This window comes from Trypanosoma brucei, chromosome 1, assembly GCF_000002445.2.
Source record: "Trypanosoma brucei brucei TREU927 chromosome 1, complete sequence".
Taxonomy (NCBI): domain Eukaryota; phylum Euglenozoa; class Kinetoplastea; order Trypanosomatida; family Trypanosomatidae; genus Trypanosoma; species Trypanosoma brucei.
In genome coordinates this window covers 713875-734356 of record NC_008409.1, presented here as the reverse complement: position 1 = coordinate 734356, position 20482 = coordinate 713875, and the positions used below count along the sequence as shown (strand labels likewise).

Sequence of the window (20482 nt, the reverse complement as noted above, 5' to 3'; positions counted from 1 at the left end):
TCTGATTGAGTTTGTGTTTGTGTGCTTCTGTGTTTTGTCACTGTACATTCAACGATTCTGTTTTTTTAAAAAAAAAGAAAAGACTTTTCAGAGAAGCGTTTGCTTACTTTTTTTTTTTTCCGGTCAAGGGCACATACACACATATATACGTGTAGATGCGAACGCCATTCCACATGTTTAATGGTTTCTTTTGTTGTTTTTTTCATCCGCATCTTCTGCTGCTTATTGTTTGATTAACATCCCCGTGTGCAACAGCTTTCGCTCACAACATCTCTGGCTTCCTTTTTATTTCTTGGATGGCGGGACGCAAGAATAAGGCGAGTGTGAGTATATACATATATACATAAATATACATTAAACACGCAATCAAATATATATATATATATATATCTATATATATTTGAATAACTTCAGGTAAGATATACTTGTGTGTGCGCTTTTTTTCCCCCTCCTCTTAGTAGTGCTGTTGACTCTTCTTTCGGTTCTTCACGGCCACACGGCTGTGCAACTCAAAAGAAAAGAAAAAGAAGGGGTATATGCGACATGTCGATGTGTTACAGAGTTTGATGGTTCGACTTGTGGATCCCGAGGAGGAAGAGCACGACTGGTTGTTGATTTCATCTCTTTTTTATTCTCTCACCAAACTAATGCTCCCGGCGACACGTGTGAAGGAGTTGTATTATCATTACCTTCAGGTGCATGGGAGCCGTCCCGCAATGGAAGCCGCCTGCAAGGACTTTAGTAATAAACTCTCAGAAAAGCTGCGGCAGCGCATTGAAAGCACCACCACCACCACAACAGCAACAACATTAGCAGGCATTCATCGGAGTTCCGTTTCCGGAACATCAGCGGCTGTGGGAGTGTTGGATGTGACGAAAGTGTCAGCGGGTGCAGCAGGCGGGGAACCGGGGATTCCTGTTGGTGTTTTGAGTGGTTCACCAACTGTCGCAACATCGGTATGGGATGAAAGTGGATTCTGCGGCCGGGAGGCGGCATTTCGTAAACTCACTTCTGAGCAGAAGGCGCGCTGGCACAATTTGCGGCGGGAACTTATAAGCCCAGATATTCTCATTGATCTCGTACAACAATTCACCCTTGTGGATGGCGCCGCCGTGTTTTTAGCCCCGGTTGTTCCTTCAACCGTGATGGAGTTTAATGGCGTCCGTTCCGGGCCGTATGTTACGGTAATTCATCAGCCACTCTCGCTGATGTGCGTCAAGAGGCGTGTGTTAGCGGCCCGTCGTGATTATGAATTGCACAAACATCAGTCAGGTGCTTACTTGCCTACGGGGCAAAATAATGTAGGCGTTGGATCGCGGAAGCGTGAGCGAGGAAATGGCGGTGTGACATCGAGAGCATCTGCGGTTTCTCAGCCACCACATTTTTCGATTGCAACGAATAGTGGAGAGAAGGGCAATGTGATTAGGACACTACAGGAACTGGAGCAGGCAGTTTGGCACATTACCGCAAATTGTGTTATGTTTAATGCCCCAGAGTCATATTATCCATACGTTGCGCGTAAGTTTGCATTAGCTTGTGTTGCTATCATTGACGACTATTGCACGCAGCGTATTGCAGGTGTTTAGCTTGCTGCACTGTTTCTGCACTTCCTTCCTTCCTTTCTCTCTCTTTTTTTTTTTTAAAGTGGTCACCTCCCCAACCACTACCGTCACCACGCGAATATTAATTTCCTCCAAGAATGTGGGGGGTTTTCTTGTCCACCGTGTCGCATCGCAGGCCGTTTCTGCTGTATTCCTTGTCAATGTTTCTCCACCACGTGGCGTAATTTCCTTTGTTTTTTGTTTTTTGGAGCTCTGTTCTCCTTTTTCCCCTTTTTATTTCCCTCCTCCCCCAAAAAGCAACAAAATCTCATCACCCGCCACAAGACTTTTTCCTCTATTATTGTTGGACGTGAAACATCGTGTAAGGATTGAGGGACATCATCAGTATTCCTCTCTCCCCATTTCTGTACTCATAGCAGATACGAACAAGTAAGAAAAGACGCAGGTAAGCCTGCAGATACACATACGGAAGGCCAAACAAATACATTTATTACTTACACACGCAAGCCGCTGCGCACTGTCACTGCCTTTCAACTCTTAACAGCCCTTTTTTTTAAAAAAAAATCCCTTTGAAGTTTTACGAATGCCACTTTACCGCCTTTCGGTGTCCGCTGAAACGGAAGGTGTTGTTTGTATTCGCCCAATGCGTCCTCGCAACTGGGGTTTGAAAGTAACATGTGATGCCTGCAGGGAATTCAGTCCTAATTTTGTTTATGTTGATGAGAGCGAGGAATGTGACAGCGGCGGTGGCGGGACGCGTAACGCCGCCTTCAAATGCGCTTCATGCAAAACTCTCATCACTGCACATATTGACCCCGAGAGTTACGGCACGTACCGCCCTGAAGAGGATAATGGAAAAGGCGATGGGAATTCAATACTGATAATTGAAGTGCGGGGAGCGACGCCTACGGAATTGGAGATTGATGACAAGTGGGTGGTGGAAGCGGAGGGAGCGACGTTTGAGGCAGCGGATTTGAGCACAGATTGGATGGAATATGATGAAAAATCGGGAAATGCGGTATCCGTATCGCAATTCACTGTGGAATTCAGTCGTCTGAAGAAATCCAAATAGTTTGTGTACAACATCTCATTCCCTTTATTTTTATTTCCTTTTCCTGTGCCCCGGCTCAGCTGTTTCTCCCCAACCCTACACTTTCTACTTATTGTGTTTTATTGTTATCACCACAGAAAATATTATTATTATTATCATTATTATTATTATTATTATTGTTATTCACTTCACTCTTACCGCCATTTGAAGGCTCTTCTCTTTTTTTTTTCTCTCTCTCTTTTACACACATTTATTTATTTGTGGCTGATGCTGGTGGCGAGCATGATGATTCCTATTGGTTATTTTTAAAATTCTTCCCATGAATTTCTCTTGTATTTTTCCTTTTCTTCAAGTGATGTAGTTAATTAATTCTTTCGTTTTCTCATTGCACATATGTACACACATACACACACACATGTATGTGTGTATGTGGTTTATGGGCGGTGCACATCTTCTTTCCTTTCAGGGCAACTTGCTGAATTCTATTTTTCTAATTTTTTTTTTAAAAAAAGGTATCTCTACTATTTGGTTTTATGTGTCATTTTCGTATAAGTTTGCCGTATAAAGGAGATGTGAGATTGGGTTTGCAGCATATATGGCTGAAGCAAAACAAACGAAGTCGTGTATCATTTATCGCATGAAAACACATCCGTCTCTCTCCGTGCTGTTAAAACAGAGAAGTGCGTATGTGTGGGCTGAGCGGGGGCGGATCTTTCCGAATTGCGAAAGTTTGGCACACTAGTCGAAAGGGCTTACAAAAGCAATAACAACAACAATAGTAATGATAATAACAAGGCAATAATAGGACAAGAAAAAGAAGAGAGAAAAAAGGCGCGGGAACTCCGAAACGAACTTATCACACATTTATATTTAAGTGATGGACTGCCTTTATTATGTTTGATGTTGAAATTCACGAGTGCATACTTGTGGGCACGGTACTGAAGGTCGGTATTCGAATACATGAGAGGAACATTTGTGTGACTCCAGTGGTGAGATACTCATCATGGAAAATGTAAGACAATATGACGTTATACATGTGGAAAAATATCTGTGCTGTTTGCCGTGCCTTATGTTTAATGGAAACCACTTGCTTTTTTTGTTTTACATCCGTAGAGTCTGCTCGTGTTTTTGTTTTTACACGCAAATCGCTGACTTGTGCTTTCGGAGTGTGTTTAGTGCAAGTGCAAGTGCAAGTGCCTGTGCGTGCGCGTGTGCCATGGGATAGGGCTGACAAAAGGCGTAAGATGACGACTCCTACCATTAATTCCGTCTTGTTGTTCCCTTTCCACCCTTTCCATTGCATATCTTATAAATGTATCCACATATGCATAAACGTATGTATGTTTTTGTGCGAGGAGGGTGGGTAAACGGGAAGGGCCGTTATATTTTCCAATGAGCTCTAGGGAGGTTACATTTCAAGTAAAAGCGTTTTATTAATATACATACATACATGCATGGTTGTTTTGGCACGATCCCGAAGTGCTTTGTTGCTGTGTGTATTTCCCAACGCGTAATGCAGTTGCGTTCGCATGTCCTAAAAGTTGAAAAATAAAAAGAATAAAAAAATACAGTAGCAGCTGAGTTCAAGTTAGGGCGTTGCGCAAAACTCATCTAGGCGCTACTTTTCCCTTTCACCTTTTCACCACATGGAGAGGATTACTCTCGTAATAACCTATGTAAGTTTGTCGCTACGAATTAGGTGTGTGTGCAAGGCGTGAAACACACGCTGTAGTCTGTCATTATTATTTCAGTTCCTCATTTTCCCGTAAATAAAAAGAGGAGCAGAAAAAGCGGTTGAGTCTATCGACGGGGCGTCTGTTACTGTACAACCGTATGGTGAAGCATACCGACATAAATATATGCTAATGTGTTTGTGTTTCTCTGCTTGTGGGTTCGCCTTGCGCGGCCCATTCCCTGCTGGTAAATGTTTCGTTCATTATTTCTCACCGTGTTGTTATGTCTGCTTGGGGTTCCCGTCCCCCGCCCGGTCCATTGCCTTGAACCATTTCTTTTGTGGTCGCAGTTTCGGTTGTGCATCTAAAATCACTAATTTCCTCTTCCATGTCGGCAGACACAACCTGTTTTGCGCCCGACTCCTAAGCGGCATCGTATGGCACATGCCGCCAAACACATGCACGCGCATGCATTTTCATGCGGGTTATGCCTTTGTGAGTGAATGTGCTGGGGTAAATTTATGGGAGGTGTGTGTGTTTGTGTGCGGTTTCTTTGTCAGTGTTATTTTGTCGAGGAAATGGTATACCGCGCTTGTTTGGGGAAAGGCTTCGGACCCCCCCCCCATTTGAGTACATGTGCTTTTTGTTGTTCGGGTGGTTCCACTGAGTTGTGATTCAGCTGGGTGGTTCTGTCGTGAAAATGTCAGAGTCGGTTTAATCTGGTCCCATATAATTGTTTTTGTTGGGAGTCGCTGGGCTAACAGTAGTTTGAGGAACGTTGAAAATTGGGAGCCGCAATCGCGATACCATTGCGGAAAAACTTGCTATTTCTTCACTGAGTTGTTTCTCTTTGGACTGTAAACATATTTACCGGTTTCTATTTGCATTCGCCGCACCGCACGCACGTGCTCCAAAAAAAGAGGGTTAAAGTGAGTGACTATGTGGAACGTTTGTTGCGGACGCGGAGGCGAGGTACACAGAAAACCACTTCGGGATTTGGTGGGGGATGTTGATCGGCGGTCGGCCGGCAAAACAGAGCTTAACTCCCTATACATTGACTTGGCGTCGAGGCTCTGACAAATATTGTGGCCACGGAAGACGCAAGACAGCTGCACGACTTTATTTTTTCCGTTTTGATGATGAGCCAAGGGAATGTCACGGGCCAGGGTGCACTTTCCCACACTGGCTTTCAAGCGGCGAAAGCGCCACTAAACGATGCTTCAAGTGACAGAAAATGCCACCCCAGATCAATCCAAATCGTCGATGGAGACGCTGAAGGGATCTAGGGATATTCTGAGCGACTTTGTGCCATCTTTGAATGACGATGAACGCACGGCGGAGGATATGCGCCAACAGCTGGGAAAGTTGGGTATTATTTCCACTGCACAACCAGAGCAGTTGAGAGATGAGCAGCAGAAACAACTGCAGGATATACGTGTAGAATTTGCTAATCAAATGAAGCAGCTCCAACGGCAAAACAGGAGGTACTTGGAACTTTTGCTTGATATGTTGGAACGGGGAGTCAATCGATAATGAGGACTTGGGGTATGTAATCAAATGGTCGAGCAAGTCTGCAAGAGGAGTAGGCTATTAACCGATATGCAGGTCTTGATGTTTTTAAAAGCTACGAAGACTTTGGTTAATGTTTGAGAGTTTTCTTTGACATTATCAACCAGACTGTTTCTGAGGGAAAGTCAGACTTCAGGGTTCGCGAATAGCTGTTGTGCGCTGCGAAACATGGTGTATGTGTGGGAGAAAGGTCGTGTAATGTAAATTTGCATTGTTTAAGGTAATGGAAGTGAAGGTTTTCATCCCCTTTCATTTCCTTACTGCGGTGATTCGCACAGGAAACATTGGTCATCGTGGAAAGAATTGTTCTTGTCAGATATTCGCCTTATGGAAGCATACTGGTACTTGTGAACCGCTGACGGGAGTTGAAACCATGTGGGGAGATAAGGGGGAAAACAAGAATGTGGGTATGAATGGTAGGTCGAGCGCCAACTCTTTGCTGTGGGTAGGGGAATGTGGCGCTTGTTTTCCGTATGCACCTGTAGTAAGATGCGAGCAATAACTTCTGACTGACGGGTGGGGGAGGCTGTTAAGGAAGGAGGAAAGGACGTGCAGTTTCTTTTTGGCGCAGGAGCCGCAGCTGAACGTGAATTCTATGAAATGTGACGCTGCGGGTTGTCTATCTTCTTGAGGTTCCGAAGGCGAATCCATGGTTCCACCTTTGTTGTGCCGGGGGTGTGTGGTTATCGTGTCATTGCACTCAACGGTCCACGCCCAAGTATTGGTAACTGTTTGGTCGAGCCAAGTCCCCGCGGTGAAGTCCGTTGCGTGGCCATCTGTCATTGGCACCTCCGGTGGAGTATTGCGGGTAGTGAAGTGAAGGGTTAACCATTGCTTTCCTTATTTTTGTGAAGATTTCCTCAGCTGAGGCGCCCACTATTGCAAGTTTTGGGAGCCGTTTTCACCTTTTGATTCCTCAGGCAGAACGTTGCTGCACAATTTCCTGACATGTGCAAACTGCATGTGTGTATGTGTGTGTTCATGTCCACCCACCGGTCAATATATTTGAACCGTAACTAGGATGATATATATTTGTTTGTTGGCATCTTCAAAATTTTGGCACGGGTGACTCACTTGGGTCTCCTTGCTATCGCGGTAACGCTTTTTAAACCTTTAGGGACTGTGTGAAGGAGCGATGAAACGCTTCCAAGCATGTTTTTGTGAATAACTCCAACGATCTTGAGTGCTTTGGATCTTCGTGGTTGGCGTTGTGGGATCGGATGGTCACCTTTATCATTAGGGGCTGCAGCATGAAGCAAAGGTTTGCTAACGTTGTTGCAATACGATGGGAAGCAAATGGATGAATCTGATATGTATTTATGCTCGCTGTGGCGTGTGCTTGCTACCGTATGAAGTTTAAGCGACGTAAATGCATTACGTGCGGAGTATTCTTTGCTTTAGCGGTCGTTAATGTGCACGTGCTAAGTCGCGCAGTCCCCATTTTTTTCCTTTTTTCTTTACCATTTTTATTTTTGGCTTGTGTTCCTGTTTTTACGGTTGCAACTTCTTTACTTCCGTTGGCTTTGGGTCTGACGCCGCGAATGTTGCTCGGCGTCTGTTTGACCCAGAATATATCGCCCCCCTCTTTATTGCCGCTGCTGCCTGCTTAAAGAAAACTCGTAAGTCCTTCGGTTGGGGGGGGGGGGGGGGGCGGAAAGAAAAGCTTCCTCGGCGTGCCTTTTTGCTGCCGGTAGGAGTTTGGAACGATGTGATAACTTAGAGAAGTGTGCGATCGGCTGTGGGCCCCGGCGCATACCGGTTTATGAGATGCCGTCGGATGGCAGTCGTGATTCATTTGAATTTGTGCGCCGCAGTGGGTCGTTTGTTGCTGTTGCCGCGCTGGGTTTTTGATTGAGCCCAAGGATCGTCGGCATGGGTGATGAAATCGCGCAAATAAGGGATCTTGGCGTTTTGACGGGCCCGACAGAGCAGGGACCCGCGATATCCCACGACAGAGGGTGGGTAGCCGCGCGCCAATTTCTCCTTGGGGGTTGAATGCAGGGTGGTGCCGAAGTGCGGAATGGAACGATGGGGCTAACTCTTTTCACCCGCACGGCAAGGAGGAGACGGCTCCATTGCCTGTGCCCGTACCGCGGCGGAAGTTGAGGAGCCCAGGCCCGTGAGCGGCTTGTTCAGTATCGTCAGGCGAGGTGGGGGAAGAAAAAGAGGAGCGTCACGCCGGAAAACGAATACAAATTCGCTTATGGGTGGTCCCCCTCTCTTCAAATCCGTTTGTAAGCGAGTCCCCGTTGCCGCGTCGCGTCGGAACCCAATGAAACATGAGGGGCGTGCCGGCAGCCTTGTCCCTCCCAGCTGTTTGTGCACCCCCTGCGGCGCGCCCCGGCAAGTGCGAAAAAGTGCAGTTACATTTCGCGTCTATTCCTGTCTGCCCTTCGACGGCGATGCCAGGAAGTGTTTTAGGTGTTTAAAACGGGACACAGCCTCACCACACCATGAGGAAAAGAAAAAAAAAAGAGGAGCTCGCAATGTTCTCCTGCTTCCCGTTTTCGTTAACCTGATCTCGTGCTTGGTTACTCGCCTGGCTCAGGGTTCTGGCAGGCCGTGTCTCACTTTCGTGGCGACGCGCAGCCATCCCTGAGTTACGTTTCCCACCCACGCCTCCTCCCCGCCATTGTCGTGACGGACATACGGACAATTCCCTCATCCAGTCTCTACATTCCCTTGTGGTAAAGTAACTGAGAGAAAAAGTTTGCAAACCTGCAACATAAATGCCACACGACAAATACCTGAAGGGCTTCCTCCCTCTTCATTTCCAATTTCTCTGCGTTAGTTTCCTTCTTTCTCTTTATGTGTCATTTGTGCCCCAGCCCTACCACGTGCAGGGGCTGGGATGTAAAAAGCGTAAGTCAACTAAGCTGAGCGTTGTCAGCTTTAGAAGGCTGGCGACATAATGCAATCAAAACCAGTCATGTATGCACATATGTTCAATGTATAATGTTCACTAGTTTGCGAAGCCTATAATTTTGTATGGCACATTAACGAGGGTACGAGAGAATTTCCTTAACATTTTCCTCCCACTGTAACGACTTTTCCGCAACGGATGCCCGTTCCAGATATTGTCGTTGGTAACACTTGTATGATTCATCCACATCGTTTTCATCAATAACTCTGACGCCCCTATTCCTTAAATTACTTTTCACCACTTCATCTATGGGGACTCCCAGAGCCACCACTCTCTTCAGCTTCATGCAGTGATTCAGAAATTCCATATCTGTCAACATAAAGCAATTTCCAAGGTTGAGTCTTTCCAACTTATTATTTGTGTTCAAGGTCCCGATTTCCGCGATGCTTATGCACCCCTCCAGATTAAGTGATTTTAGAGACACCAGGTGGACGAGCCCACACAAACTCTTTAGTCGGCTGCAGTCGACAAGTGCAACCGATTCTAATGTTTTACATCTTGTTACATAAACCTCTTTCAGTGCCCAGCATTCGTCAATGGACAATTTTTTGAGCTTTACGGTACCGTCGAGGTTTACCTCGGCGAGCATCCCACAGCGGGAAATTCTGACGCACGATAATCTCTGATGACCCCCCAACCCTCTCAAATTTTCGAGTCGCTCGCATTCGCACACAATCAAAGTCTCCAACCTCCAGCAACTCCCCGCTTCCGACAGGTCTTGTAGTTTTGTACACTTGTGGAGATTAAGTCTTTTCAATTTCTTGCAATATTTCAGTCCCATTAGAGTTGCGAGGTCAACACAGTTGTTAACATTCACCTCTGTTAACTCTGTGAAATTTTTCAGCCTTAAAAGATCCACCATTCCCCAACACCAAGAAAGCGCAAGAATACTGGACTGGGTGGCGGGTTTCTCTTCTTGTTGTGGCGGGGATTCGCTATTATTCCCGTTCCGTGCCACCGGTGTCTCTTCTTTTGTGCAGGCCTCAGCACTTCCATTGTTGCAATTATTATTATTATTATTTGCTTCATGCCCGCCATCATTACCACTGTCATCATCACTTTCGTTATTACTTTCTCCCTCTGCAAAACTTTCTTCACCTTTTTCAGATTTTGATGTCGACATCTTTCCGGGGCCTCAACCAACCCACGTTTTCACATATTTGCAAGGCAAAACGAAACATTAGAAAACGTAAATAGCCTGGAAGTATTGTTGTTGTTCTTTTTCCGTTTCCATTGTTGTCACAGTACGGAATAGCCCAACAGTTTCGACAAAACAAAACAAACAAACTCTTCATGGATATGCAAAGTGAACATTAAGCATATATTTATGGACGAGGTAGCAACAGGGGCATTTTACAATGGTAATAATAATAATAATAGTGATAGCAGCGACAATAGTAATAAAAACTTTACTTCACTTCGCTTTTTTTCAGCCGCTTTTTTCCTTTTCCCCTTCTTTTTTAAATGCCTTTTGCACATTAAACTTGTTTTTGTTATGAAAAACGGCGCCACCCGCACGGGTCGCGAATCGGGAGACCACCACTGTGAAATATTGACGGAACCCGGTAAATTTTATTTATTTTTATTCTTATTAAAAAAAAAAAAAAACGGCACCGATAACTTTTGGGGAACCCCGCCTGCGCGTGTCTTAACGGTCCGATCTCCAAAGCACTTAATATTCGCGATGATGCCTTTTTTTTTTTCGTTTTTTTTTTGCTTCCAGTTGCTCATATAATATGTAAATTATATGCATTTCGTATATTATATGCAATTTAATTGCACGTGTTTCATCCTTTCTCACCTTTTAAAGTGACTTGACTCCATACTGTCTTCACACTTTCCTTCCCTTTTGAAATGTAAAAGACAAAAGACAAGAAAAGAGAAAAATAATAAAAAGAAGTGGAATATATATATATATATATATATATATACATATACGTTGACAGCGTTACAAAGTTCGCATGAGTCCATGCCTTTTACGAACATAAATAAATGTGTAATAAGTGCAATGCACACCGAGCCACGTGAATATGAGTAAATGCAAATGTGTTTGTGCGCGCATATCAATTATCTGCTAATCTTGCGTTTTGAACACACGTACAGGCACCTATATAAACAAAACTCAAACACTGCATCGACACATCCACGCACCGTTGCATCATCTTTTCTTTTTTTCTTTTTCCCCTCCCCCCCTTTTACTCACATACATTCATTCATTCATTCGTACGTACATACATACATGCCACTCCTGATATATGAAACTATCATGGAAAAATACAAAAGAAAAAAAAATATAAAAATATATACATATACACCTTAACTAACCCTCATTCTGAGATCCTTCTTTTCTTTTCTTTTTTTTTCGTTAAGCTTGTCAGTATGTATAATAGGAAGGCATTACGCCTTTTCCACAGGTCCTTTTTTGTTTTTGTTTTTTTACTTACCATTAGACAAGAGAACACCGGCTCAAAAACAAGATAATACACGTTCCTCTTCCTCTCCTCTTTCATCCACCAACAGAAACACCACCAACACCAACACCAACACACACACCAAAACAAAAACAAAAACAAAAACAAAACAACCGCCAGCAACAACTTACGCCATTGGTGTGTTTTCCTCCTCATGTCGCTCCTCTGAGAAGCGATCGTCCCTCATTTGTCTTGAAAGCCGTTTACTCGACAATTCCGCGATTTCCGCCTGTCGCTTTCGCGTCTCCTCCACTTCAGCCATACGCGACTGCGTAAAGACAAGGGCGCATTGAGGGACAAAATCTTTTGGTACCTTTTTTTTAAGGTTTGGTACGCGTATGGGAACCTCCGCCACTGACAGGCGGGGATTTCCTTCAGCATCCACCCACCTTTGTGACATTTCCTGCCTTTTACGTTCCTCCACCACCTGCCGTGGGTTACCTTCCGGGGGATGAAGAAATGATAAAGTGGCTTTTTCTTCTTCATTACCACTCGCTGTAAAAAGAGGTGCCAGATAACTTTCCACTTGTGATGGGCGACGGCGGCGACAACTCGGGGACCATACGGCTCGGGGAAGCGGTCGATCAACAGGGACGCGAAAACGAGGCCATGAGCGTTGCGCCGCTTCCGTTTTGTCTTTTAGAACCAACTGACGGGTTCCAATTCCAACTCCAACTCCCGCCGCTCCGGGCTCCAAAAGGAATTGTTTGGGAATTTCCGTTAAGTGCAGCGGGGCGTCGAGAGCATCAGCGGGTCGCAGCGCCACCACTCGGTTCCGATGCTCATCAACGCCATTATTTGAGCCGCAGGAACTTACATCACATTCGCTGCCGGTATTATTTGCAGCTTCAAAGTTGGTCTCTTTGTTATCGAGTACTTCTTCCATTTATTTATTTATTTATTTCCTTTTGTTTCTCTGTCTCTTCTCCTTATATTTTTGTTTGTTTATGTTCTTTTCCCTCTTTTTTGTATGTGTAACCTCTGGGTCGCACTCGTGCCTTCCTCAGTTGATTAATTAATGTGCTTGTTCTCCTTGAGTGCTATATTGTTGTTGTTGCTCTTTTTTTTTCTTTTTTTTTTACTTTTCCGTCTTTATGTTTGTATATATATATATATATATATATTCCTCTTTATCTCTCTCTTTTTTTCTTGGATTGCGATATGATGTTTATGCGAAAATCTATAAAATGAAATGCTTGTACCGAATAATTTCTCTCTTTTATTTACTCTTGTTATATTTTGGTGGTAATGAGCAAAAACTTTTTCTTTTATTTACTTAGATCCTATATATTTTTTCCTTTTTGGTCTTCTCTTGGTCTTCCTTTTACTTTCTCGTATGTATGACAAAACGGAAAAGAAATGCAAAAAAAAAGAAGGGGAGAAATATCCGGATTTAAACGTATTTTTCCTTTTTTTTTGAAAATCCATTAAATTTTTTTTTCTCCACATATAAAGAAGAAAATAATGATTTACACTTTACTCACGTAAGCCTGTGCATGTTGCATATTGCATGTGCAGGAAAAGGGAGTCTCAAATATTTGGCATCGCTAATAATTTCAGTAACAGCACCTACAGGAAAACAGAGCAACCAGAGCCACAACGCCAACGACAACAACGAAAAAAAAAACGGAATACAAAAAAGAAAAAAAAATTAAACAACAAAACAAAATGGAAACAGAAAAGAATTTACTTTCCAGCCTGTCCAGTAAATTACAAAATACATGAATACGAATATGTACAAATATATATATATATATATGGGAGCGGATGTGCGCACATCCTTTTCAAAGCAATGGAGTGAAAACGCGGGCGGGAAGGGAATATAAAAAGATAAGTTGAGAATGAAGGGAAGAAACAAAAAAAAAGAGGAGGAAAAAGGGGGAAGTGAAGATTTAAATGCATTTCCTTCACACATACATACATGTGTATTTATTTACATATAAATGTATATATACGTGTGTACGTGTGCGTGTGAAGTTTCTTTAGAGACACAAATGTTCCTAAATTCCGCTTTAAGAAACAAAACAAAACAAAGTAAAAGTACACAAAAGCATATTCCTCATCCCCTTTTCGCCTTTCTTTTTTCCTTCCTTGCACCATTATCACAGTCCCTTTACCGTTGCTGCTCCTTCTTAATCCTTCTTCTTTTGCATTGTTATTACCATTATTTTCCCCTTCCTTTTCTGTTGCCCTCTTCAACAAACATGATTCAGTTTTTTTCCTTCTTGAAATTAATTAAATGATTAATTAAATGATCAATTAAATAATTCTTTCTTTTTCTTTCCCATCCTGTTGATGCTGTTTTTTTTTCTCTCGATTTATTTATCAACTCATTTCACAATTCCCTGTTCGTTTTTTTCCCCCTTCTTCCTTTCTTTTGTTCCCCTCACTCTCTTCTCCTCGTCGCCCTCCTCACACACTTATATTTTTATTTTATTTTATTTTATTTTGAAAAAGAGGGAGAAAGAGATAGAGATAGAGAGAGGGGAAAAAAAAAAGAGCTTTCTATGCACTATTTAACTTGTGTGCACTATAGCAACTACGGCAGAGTTTTTTGCCCTTAACTTCAGTTTCCATACAGTCACTACAATGGATGTGTCCACAGTGACTACACCGCACAGTAGTGAATTTACTAAGCAAACCGAAAGTTTTATGACACCAATGACACATTTTCGGACCACTTGACCGTGAAGTTGAATCCACGCCTTGGGGAGGGCGCTGCACTTCGAGATTTTGTTGAAGGTTCCTCATTTCAACCACCTCCCGTTTTCGGGCTTCACAGGCCTCACGGATGAGGTCATTAAAATATTTTTCCCATTCCTCATGAAACTTAACTCCGACAGGTGTTGTGGTACCCCTTTTTTGGTGCATGTGTTCGTATGCCAATGCATCGAGCAACTCGGTGCTGCCGGTGTCACCATCATGGCGCAAATAAAAGGATTCCCAAAATACAATGCGCTTGCTACTGCAATTGGGGGAGATGCGATTGATACCACATCCTTTCCTCTTTGATATGAATTCCCACGCCGCCGCTGAGTCATATGCGGGGTTAACAAAGTAAAGCGGTGCTTTTCCCTCCCGTTCCCTCAATGCAGTCCGCACAATATCAGTCCATATGGAGGCTGTGTTCAAGCGAACTCCCTCAAACATTCGTTCCTTTTCCCCGTTGCAGAGAAACGTTCCATGAAGACAGGCATAAACCTCAGTGCTCAGATATTCCAGCAGCCGCGGGGTGAATTCGAAGCGACGCGGGAATTGCCTCACAATTTGAAACACTACATCCATCCACTGCACAAAGATGGGTGAGGGCTGAAGTTGCTGCTGCTGCTGATGTTGTTGTTGGCTTGGAGGTTGCGCTTCCGTGTCTGACGCTGAAACACCAGGGTCCAAGACATAAACCGTGTCTCCCTTCACTTGGTGACTGCAACGCTCAGCAAACTTATGGCCCATCGAACAAAATTCCTTTTCCACTAACACACAGAACCCCACAATGGTTCTGTAAAAAGGATCCAACAGGAGCATTGCGGTCGCGACAGTCTGCGGGGTGCGATCCCAGCCATCCGTGCAATGTACGAGGCAAGACTCACCACGCTCAAGCGAATCCGCAATGTTATTCGAGCACTGCATCACATTCTGTATATGCTGGAGCCATTTGGTTTCATGCAACTTTTGAAGGAAGCCACTTTTCGGTTCCGTTCCGCTGAACCGCTGAATGAGCTCCTTCAACTTTGCAAAGGACTTACTGACGGCATGAATATTTTCAATGTTACCAAACCTCACGTCACAAAAGTAGTGCGTGGAACCGTTTTCATATCCGCCACCTAAGTTAGCATTACCCAGCGCTGCAGAATACGGGCGACAATCCATAACTACGAGTGTCCGCTGCCGCCGTGGCAAATCCTCCTGCTGCTGATTAACAGGGGAGGAACCGCAAGTTTCTTTTCCCGATGTCTTCCCCTCTTCTACGTCCGTGTCGAATAGGGGTGGCGGAGGTTTTGTGGAGGTTTGTGCCACAGTTTCCACCACGGCTGCTGCAGCAGCACGGGTTTTGCTCATATCTTGATTGGGCGCAGCATTATGTTCGGTGTAGTCGTTAGTCAACATGCTGCACAACTCGCCGTCGGCGCGCATCAACGACGAGCGCGTGAGTGGCTGTGAGCAACGAGCTAATGCGGCGCCATTGCGGAGGTAAACAAACGACACCGCCGGAATGCGTGCGCGTGAACGGGCCGACATAACATCTAATAGCAGTTCATCACTGGCAGCATTGGGCACTACGATACGGAAAGGATACGTTGGTGTCCTACCGTACCTATTAAGCGGCTGTTGAACTCGCGTAAGCCGAAACCATGGGCGCAGGTCTCGCATCGGCCCCGCCCGTTGTGTATCGCTAACGCTTGGTATTTCACTACCCGGAGAAAGACACAACTGCCGCTCCAGTTCCCGGTCCTCATTGTACAAGTTCCAGCCAAACTCAACAGAATTGATAAGATCCTCATCCGCGTTGCCGCCGCTGCCTCCTTCATGGTTGTGTCCAGCATCGCCGCTTGGGTCTTCAACTTCAGGGCGGCCCTTGTATCTCTTTGCATAGAGTTCAAAGGCTGGCATATCCTTCAGATGCTGGACAACGCGAAGTGCCTCTAAACTCCTTCCAGTACCCTCCATGCGTTTTCCCTGTAGCAGAAGCTCCACATCCCAAAGATGTTTTGTGCAAATCTTCAGCTTGTACGCCGGTAGTTCCGCTCCCCCTTTGGAAGCTGCCGACGCTTCCGCTACGCCCGTATCCGCCTCGGGTATTGTTTGCCCGCGGCCCTGCTGGAACACGGCGCGGAGTGCCGCCGTCATTGCCACACGCGGTGCACTCCACGATTCAATTGAAAGCAACGGCATGGAGAAGTGAAGGCCTTCACATTTGCCGTGTTCGTCCTTATCCTTCTCGTTGCTACTGGGTAACTCGCGTATAGTAAAACGATAGTTTGTTATTGTGAAAGCGCAGGCGACGGGTAGGCCTTCCGTCACTGTTGGTTGAATCAGCGCCGCCGCCTCACCGTCCGCGTTGCAGTGCTGAAGATCGATGGAAGCCCTCTCGCCGTCCAATGGCCCACATGGCGTACCCAACGACATGATGTTTCACTTTACCCGTTTCGCTCGCTGTTGGTGTAACTTTGTTTGCTGGCGTTGAGTGTTTCCCCCTTTGAAAGCTACCGTTTTTTTTTCTTTTTTCCCCTTCGACCTAACCCTAACCCCCCTTATCAACCTAATGAATAATACATGCGGGTAACGAAAGAAGGGGGATATGATGAAGAGAAGAAGTGATAAATAAGTAAGAAGAAATTGGTGCCCAAAGGACGCCATTGTGCAACACGTATCGACAGTGGTGTGTTTGTGTGTTCGTTCATGTGTCTGGCATAGGGGCAGTGCACCCAAAAGGTGAAACACCACGCACACGCACACAAAGAAAGGAGAAAATCGCACAGGCACAGAAAGTAGAGGTGTAATAAATACTTTGTGCCGAAAGGGGGAAAAAAAATAATAAATAGCGTGAAAAAACACCGCGTTATACACTTCTTTTTGCCGTTGGCAGAGGTAGGAGGGGAGGTAATATGTGTATTAATATAAATATATATATATATATATTTAACGTGTTTACCAGGGAGCCGATTCCCTAACACGAAAAGCAAAGCTCTTGCGAGCACGTGCATCGGATAGCACGGGCGCTTTACTGCACAGCAACAAGATTTACTTGTTTGGAAGTGCATGTAGTTCGAGCTGGAAGAAAATAAAGGCACACAGACTAAAGGAATTGGGATTGTCACTGTTTGACGATAGAAATTAAAGTAACAGAAATAACAACTGACAAAGACGACGCCCACCTGAGTTTTTTTTTCGAGGCGCTCTGACGGATCAGACACTTGACGCACTAATTGAACTGAAAGACGCTCCGTCAGCGTCATCGCTCCCCGCACTGTCACCGTGGACAACTTTGCTACCATTGCTACTCGTTGGCATGTGGCGTTTCCAGCCGCCGTTGCTGAATTCATGTTGCTTTACTCTCCTTTCGTTAGTGGCACGGGACTGTGGGGCCGGCTCCTCAGCGGGCATGCCGTCAGCCGTCGGGTCCACATGAAGTGATCGTACACCCAACGGAAGGGGAAGTGGTGTGAAATTGGAGCCCGGAGGTATTAATGTTGTGGTTGGCCCAACATTATGCCTTGCAAGCAGTTCTGCAATACGCTCCCGTACCGGCAGAACAAACAACGGTTGCCCGCCTACACCATGCGTTGTTTCAGCTGAATCCTGAGCAGGTATCTTTTCACTATCAACTATCACAGAGAGTCTGGGACCACACTCACTTGCTTGACTCTTGCCATCGGCTTCAGGTGCTGGTACGTCAAGTATGCCGGGATAAAACACCCATGCATCCCGCTGTGCTCCCGCTGTTACCGTAGATTGACCGCCCTTTTGTTGATGTTGTCGTGGCTCAACGCTCTGCTTAGAATGCCGTACGGCTGAGGAGGCGTCTGCTACCGCCGCCTTCAGTCTATCCGCGACTGCGGTTGTATTTTTTTTTGATGCCCTGTTGTCTTGCGGAGGGAAGCGTAACGCACTCATTAGTTCTTCAGTTGCATATTCAGCAACCATATTGATGACAACATCCATGTCGACGCGGATTGTCACCGGTGGCTCATCCATCGGTTGTGTGCGTAGTGGCTGTAAGTTGGCTTGTCCTCCTTCCTGTTGGCTGCCATGCTTTGGACGCATGAGTCGTATCGTATCGCCTTCAGTATTGTGGCAAAAATGTGTGGAAAGCTCCCCGGCATTGTGGCGTTGCTCAAGAAGTTCTGTAGCATACCGATATAACTGCGGGGCACCGCAAAAAATGGAGCAGTTAACAAGAATTACGAGTGACTGATGCGACCACGCCACGTGGAGATCCGTATTTTTTTTAGTGTCTGAGGCAAACGACTGCAACATATCAGCGACCGCAAGCGCGAAACTGAGTTCTGCTGCTCCGCACCCCTGCAGAAGGGCTCCCATAACCCTCCCCACTTCCACAACACACGTTGCGGAGACGTCACTATTGTCATCCCTGCTTTTACCAATAACTGAGAGCAACCATTCCTTAGCCGTAGCGACGTCACGTCCGTCTGTCAAAAGTGGCGACTGGTGCGCCTCCAGTTGCTCAGTGGATGAATCCGCCGTCTCTCGCACTTTCCGACCCTTCACAACTCCCGCAAGTTCGTCCGGAGGCGTATGAACGGATGGAGGGGCACCCGAAAGGAACCCTGCAAGCACCCGTGCGATGTGTGGCCGCATGCTGCCACTGCTTTGAAGGTATGGCTCGATAAATGAGGCAGCGGAGAGTTCGCTGCGGTCGGCAAACGGAACTGTCCGAATGTATGACGCCGCTTCCGCCAATGCTTGGAGTGCCACAGTGACCACAGGGCCTTGTGTGGAGGTCGACAACACCCTCTGCAAGCAGTAAAGAAGTTTAAGCAGAAGTTGGTGCAGTTGAGGGGCGTTTTGCCACCTGTATGCGCACTGCAGTAATCGCAACACCAACTTGAGATGTAATTCAAATATTTCCATTGCTGGCCCATCGACAAGGCTCGAGTCTATCAACACCGCGTCAGTTGGCCACTCGTCGATCAGAATTTGTGGTGTTCGACCAATCATTCGCACTTCACTCACACACACAACCAAGGCCTGCAAGACACCTGAAAGCACACCTGCGGTATTTTGAGCCATCATTCCTCTCTTCCCTTTTCCCCTTTCCCGCTTGCTTACAGAGCTCGTGGACACTGCCTTCTCTTTGCCGAAGTCATGGAGAAACTTGCATACGCAGAAGCCAAGCCGCTGTGGCCGGCGCTCCATCGCGTGGGTCAGCGAACGGAACACAACACAGGGAAAGAGCGGTGGTGACCACACACGATGAACGGTGATAAAGTTTTGAACACTCTGCAGGAAGGCACGTATATTGACGCTCGGCACACAAGATGCAATAGCGCCAATTCCCCATGCAGCGGCGGCAATGCGCACAGCTGTGCACTCATTTCTGTCATCAGGTAGCAACACACTGCGGAATGGACCCCCGTCGGCGCCACCGTTACTATTGTAACTCGTAGATGCGCTGAATTCATGCATATCGGGTGCGTGAAGCATGTTGAACTGTTGCTCCTGCATCGCAGGGCCGCCATTAGACACCGCATGCAAAAGGTTAAGCAAAAAGGCCGTTTCCACCCCTCTTACACTGTTTGCAAGAGCACCCTGCAGGCAAAAAGCAAGGTTTCCCAGTGCCACGACGCCCGCATGATGGCAGCGCATCAGTTCCATGGTAAAACCACCACCACCGTCTTCTGCCTTTGAATCGTCACTACTTTTGCGCACCTCTGTCAGTCTCTCCATGCACATCTGCAGTAACGGCGGTAAGAGCCGGTCTTTGCTGTGGTTAAGGAGATGGCATGAGTGTTCCCTATCGTGGTGACCAACAACTTTGAAACACAGGGCTGTAATCACATCGGCCACTGCAATGCGTATTTCCGCCGTGTACCGTTGATTCAACAGCCGGGCGCATATATCAATGGAGTGGGGAACAAATCCACTCACCTCACTGGAGTTCACAATGAGTTCTTTTAGCATTTTCAGCCCAACGAGAATTCGTTGCGTGTGTTTTCGCCGTTCATCCTGTGCTAGGAGCTTGGATATCTTTCGGCATATGCGTGGGATACGCTCCGGGTTGCTTGCCACGTAGTTTTCCAGTTTCCCGAGGGTATCCTGCACCGGGCTGTCGTTTTTTCTATCGCTTGGGTACGCGTCAACAACAAAACCCTTGAACCGCGGTGGTTTCGTGCGGATGCATGCACATCCCATTCCCCTTACTACCACTGACAAGAAAAAGAAAAAAACGAGCCCTCTATCCCTTCCTGGATTGTCTCCTCCTCCCACTCCAAAGAGCACTAGTTAACTAGTTTCCCACCTCTCTTGGTACCCCTTTTCAGTTTCCCTTCCCTTCGCTTCGACAAACATTCGTTGCGTAGACCAATAAGAAGGATATATATGTATATATATATATATACGGATGTAAATGTGCATATCCCGTCTAATGGGGGGAAAACATGAGGTGTTACGGGCAAGTTTGGGTACTGTGATGGAGTGGGTTGAGGGAACTTATGGGATATTGCACCCGATGCCTGTAGCCCACCTTGTGAACATTCATGAAGCAGCCCAGGCAA

The 20482-nt window shown here is 45.9% G+C and overlaps 12 protein-coding genes across 12 annotated transcripts, besides 7 other annotated features; 4 read left to right on the top strand and 8 right to left on the bottom strand.

The window, feature by feature from the left end:
* Positions 1–536: 536 nt before the first annotated feature.
* Positions 537–1586, top strand: TB927.1.3400 (hypothetical protein, conserved; the record flags this gene model as incomplete). Its single annotated transcript, XM_001219037.1, has 1 exon — positions 537–1586. One exon carries the CDS (start codon positions 537–539, stop codon positions 1584–1586), a length of 1050 nt encoding a protein of 349 aa, XP_001219038.1.
* Positions 1587–2145: 559 nt separating this feature from the next.
* On the top strand, positions 2146–2634 carry TB927.1.3390 (hypothetical protein, conserved; the record flags this gene model as incomplete). The annotated part of the gene is made up of 1 exon (XM_001219036.1): positions 2146–2634. One exon carries the CDS (start codon positions 2146–2148, stop codon positions 2632–2634), a length of 489 nt encoding a protein of 162 aa, XP_001219037.1.
* An 889-nt stretch (positions 2635–3523) lies between these two features.
* On the bottom strand, positions 3524–3916 carry TB927.1.3380 (hypothetical protein, unlikely; the record flags this gene model as incomplete). The annotated part of the gene is made up of 1 exon (XM_001219035.1): positions 3524–3916. One exon carries the CDS (start codon positions 3914–3916, stop codon positions 3524–3526), a length of 393 nt encoding a protein of 130 aa, XP_001219036.1.
* Positions 3820–3916: a sequence feature (Signal peptide predicted for Tb927.1.3380 by SignalP 2.0 HMM (Signal peptide probabilty 0.968, signal anchor probability 0.000) with cleavage site probability 0.578 between residues 33 and 34).
* A 285-nt stretch (positions 3917–4201) lies between these two features.
* Positions 4202–4207: a repeat region (telomeric repeat hexamer TTAGGG).
* Positions 4208–4472: 265 nt separating this feature from the next.
* Positions 4473–4521: a sequence feature (Signal peptide predicted for Tb927.1.3370 by SignalP 2.0 HMM (Signal peptide probabilty 0.947, signal anchor probability 0.010) with cleavage site probability 0.359 between residues 15 and 16).
* On the top strand, positions 4473–4916 carry TB927.1.3370 (hypothetical protein, unlikely; the record flags this gene model as incomplete). The annotated part of the gene is made up of 1 exon (XM_001219034.1): positions 4473–4916. One exon carries the CDS (start codon positions 4473–4475, stop codon positions 4914–4916), a length of 444 nt encoding a protein of 147 aa, XP_001219035.1.
* A 714-nt stretch (positions 4917–5630) lies between these two features.
* On the top strand, positions 5631–5819 carry TB927.1.3360 (hypothetical protein, unlikely; the record flags this gene model as incomplete). Its single annotated transcript, XM_001219033.1, has 1 exon — positions 5631–5819. The coding sequence occupies one exon, from the start codon at positions 5631–5633 to the stop codon at positions 5817–5819; it is 189 nt and encodes a 62-aa protein (XP_001219034.1).
* A 348-nt stretch (positions 5820–6167) lies between these two features.
* TB927.1.3350 (hypothetical protein) lies at positions 6168–6638 on the bottom strand (the record flags this gene model as incomplete). Its single annotated transcript, XM_001219032.1, has 1 exon — positions 6168–6638. The coding sequence occupies one exon, from the start codon at positions 6636–6638 to the stop codon at positions 6168–6170; it is 471 nt and encodes a 156-aa protein (XP_001219033.1).
* A 330-nt stretch (positions 6639–6968) lies between these two features.
* Positions 6969–6974: a repeat region (inverted telomeric repeat hexamer CCCTAA).
* A 117-nt stretch (positions 6975–7091) lies between these two features.
* Positions 7092–7097: a repeat region (inverted telomeric repeat hexamer CCCTAA).
* Positions 7098–7461: 364 nt separating this feature from the next.
* TB927.1.3340 (hypothetical protein, unlikely) lies at positions 7462–7650 on the bottom strand (the record flags this gene model as incomplete). The annotated part of the gene is made up of 1 exon (XM_001219031.1): positions 7462–7650. The coding sequence occupies one exon, from the start codon at positions 7648–7650 to the stop codon at positions 7462–7464; it is 189 nt and encodes a 62-aa protein (XP_001219032.1).
* Positions 7651–8298: 648 nt separating this feature from the next.
* TB927.1.3330 (hypothetical protein, unlikely) lies at positions 8299–8520 on the bottom strand (the record flags this gene model as incomplete). Its single annotated transcript, XM_001219030.1, has 1 exon — positions 8299–8520. One exon carries the CDS (start codon positions 8518–8520, stop codon positions 8299–8301), a length of 222 nt encoding a protein of 73 aa, XP_001219031.1.
* On the bottom strand, positions 8852–9901 carry TB927.1.3320 (leucine-rich repeat protein (LRRP), putative; the record flags this gene model as incomplete). The annotated part of the gene is made up of 1 exon (XM_001219029.1): positions 8852–9901. One exon carries the CDS (start codon positions 9899–9901, stop codon positions 8852–8854), a length of 1050 nt encoding a protein of 349 aa, XP_001219030.1.
* Positions 9902–11376: 1475 nt separating this feature from the next.
* On the bottom strand, positions 11377–12135 carry TB927.1.3310 (hypothetical protein, conserved; the record flags this gene model as incomplete). The annotated part of the gene is made up of 1 exon (XM_001219028.1): positions 11377–12135. One exon carries the CDS (start codon positions 12133–12135, stop codon positions 11377–11379), a length of 759 nt encoding a protein of 252 aa, XP_001219029.1.
* Positions 12136–13754: 1619 nt separating this feature from the next.
* TB927.1.3300 (zinc-binding phosphatase, putative) lies at positions 13755–16373 on the bottom strand (the record flags this gene model as incomplete). Its single annotated transcript, XM_001219027.1, has 1 exon — positions 13755–16373. The coding sequence occupies one exon, from the start codon at positions 16371–16373 to the stop codon at positions 13755–13757; it is 2619 nt and encodes an 872-aa protein (XP_001219028.1).
* Positions 16374–16486: 113 nt separating this feature from the next.
* Positions 16487–16492: a repeat region (telomeric repeat hexamer TTAGGG).
* A 420-nt stretch (positions 16493–16912) lies between these two features.
* Positions 16913–16918: a repeat region (telomeric repeat hexamer TTAGGG).
* A 235-nt stretch (positions 16919–17153) lies between these two features.
* TB927.1.3290 (hypothetical protein, conserved) lies at positions 17154–20120 on the bottom strand (the record flags this gene model as incomplete). Its single annotated transcript, XM_001219026.1, has 1 exon — positions 17154–20120. The coding sequence occupies one exon, from the start codon at positions 20118–20120 to the stop codon at positions 17154–17156; it is 2967 nt and encodes a 988-aa protein (XP_001219027.1).
* Between the last annotated feature and the right edge of the window lie 362 nt (positions 20121–20482).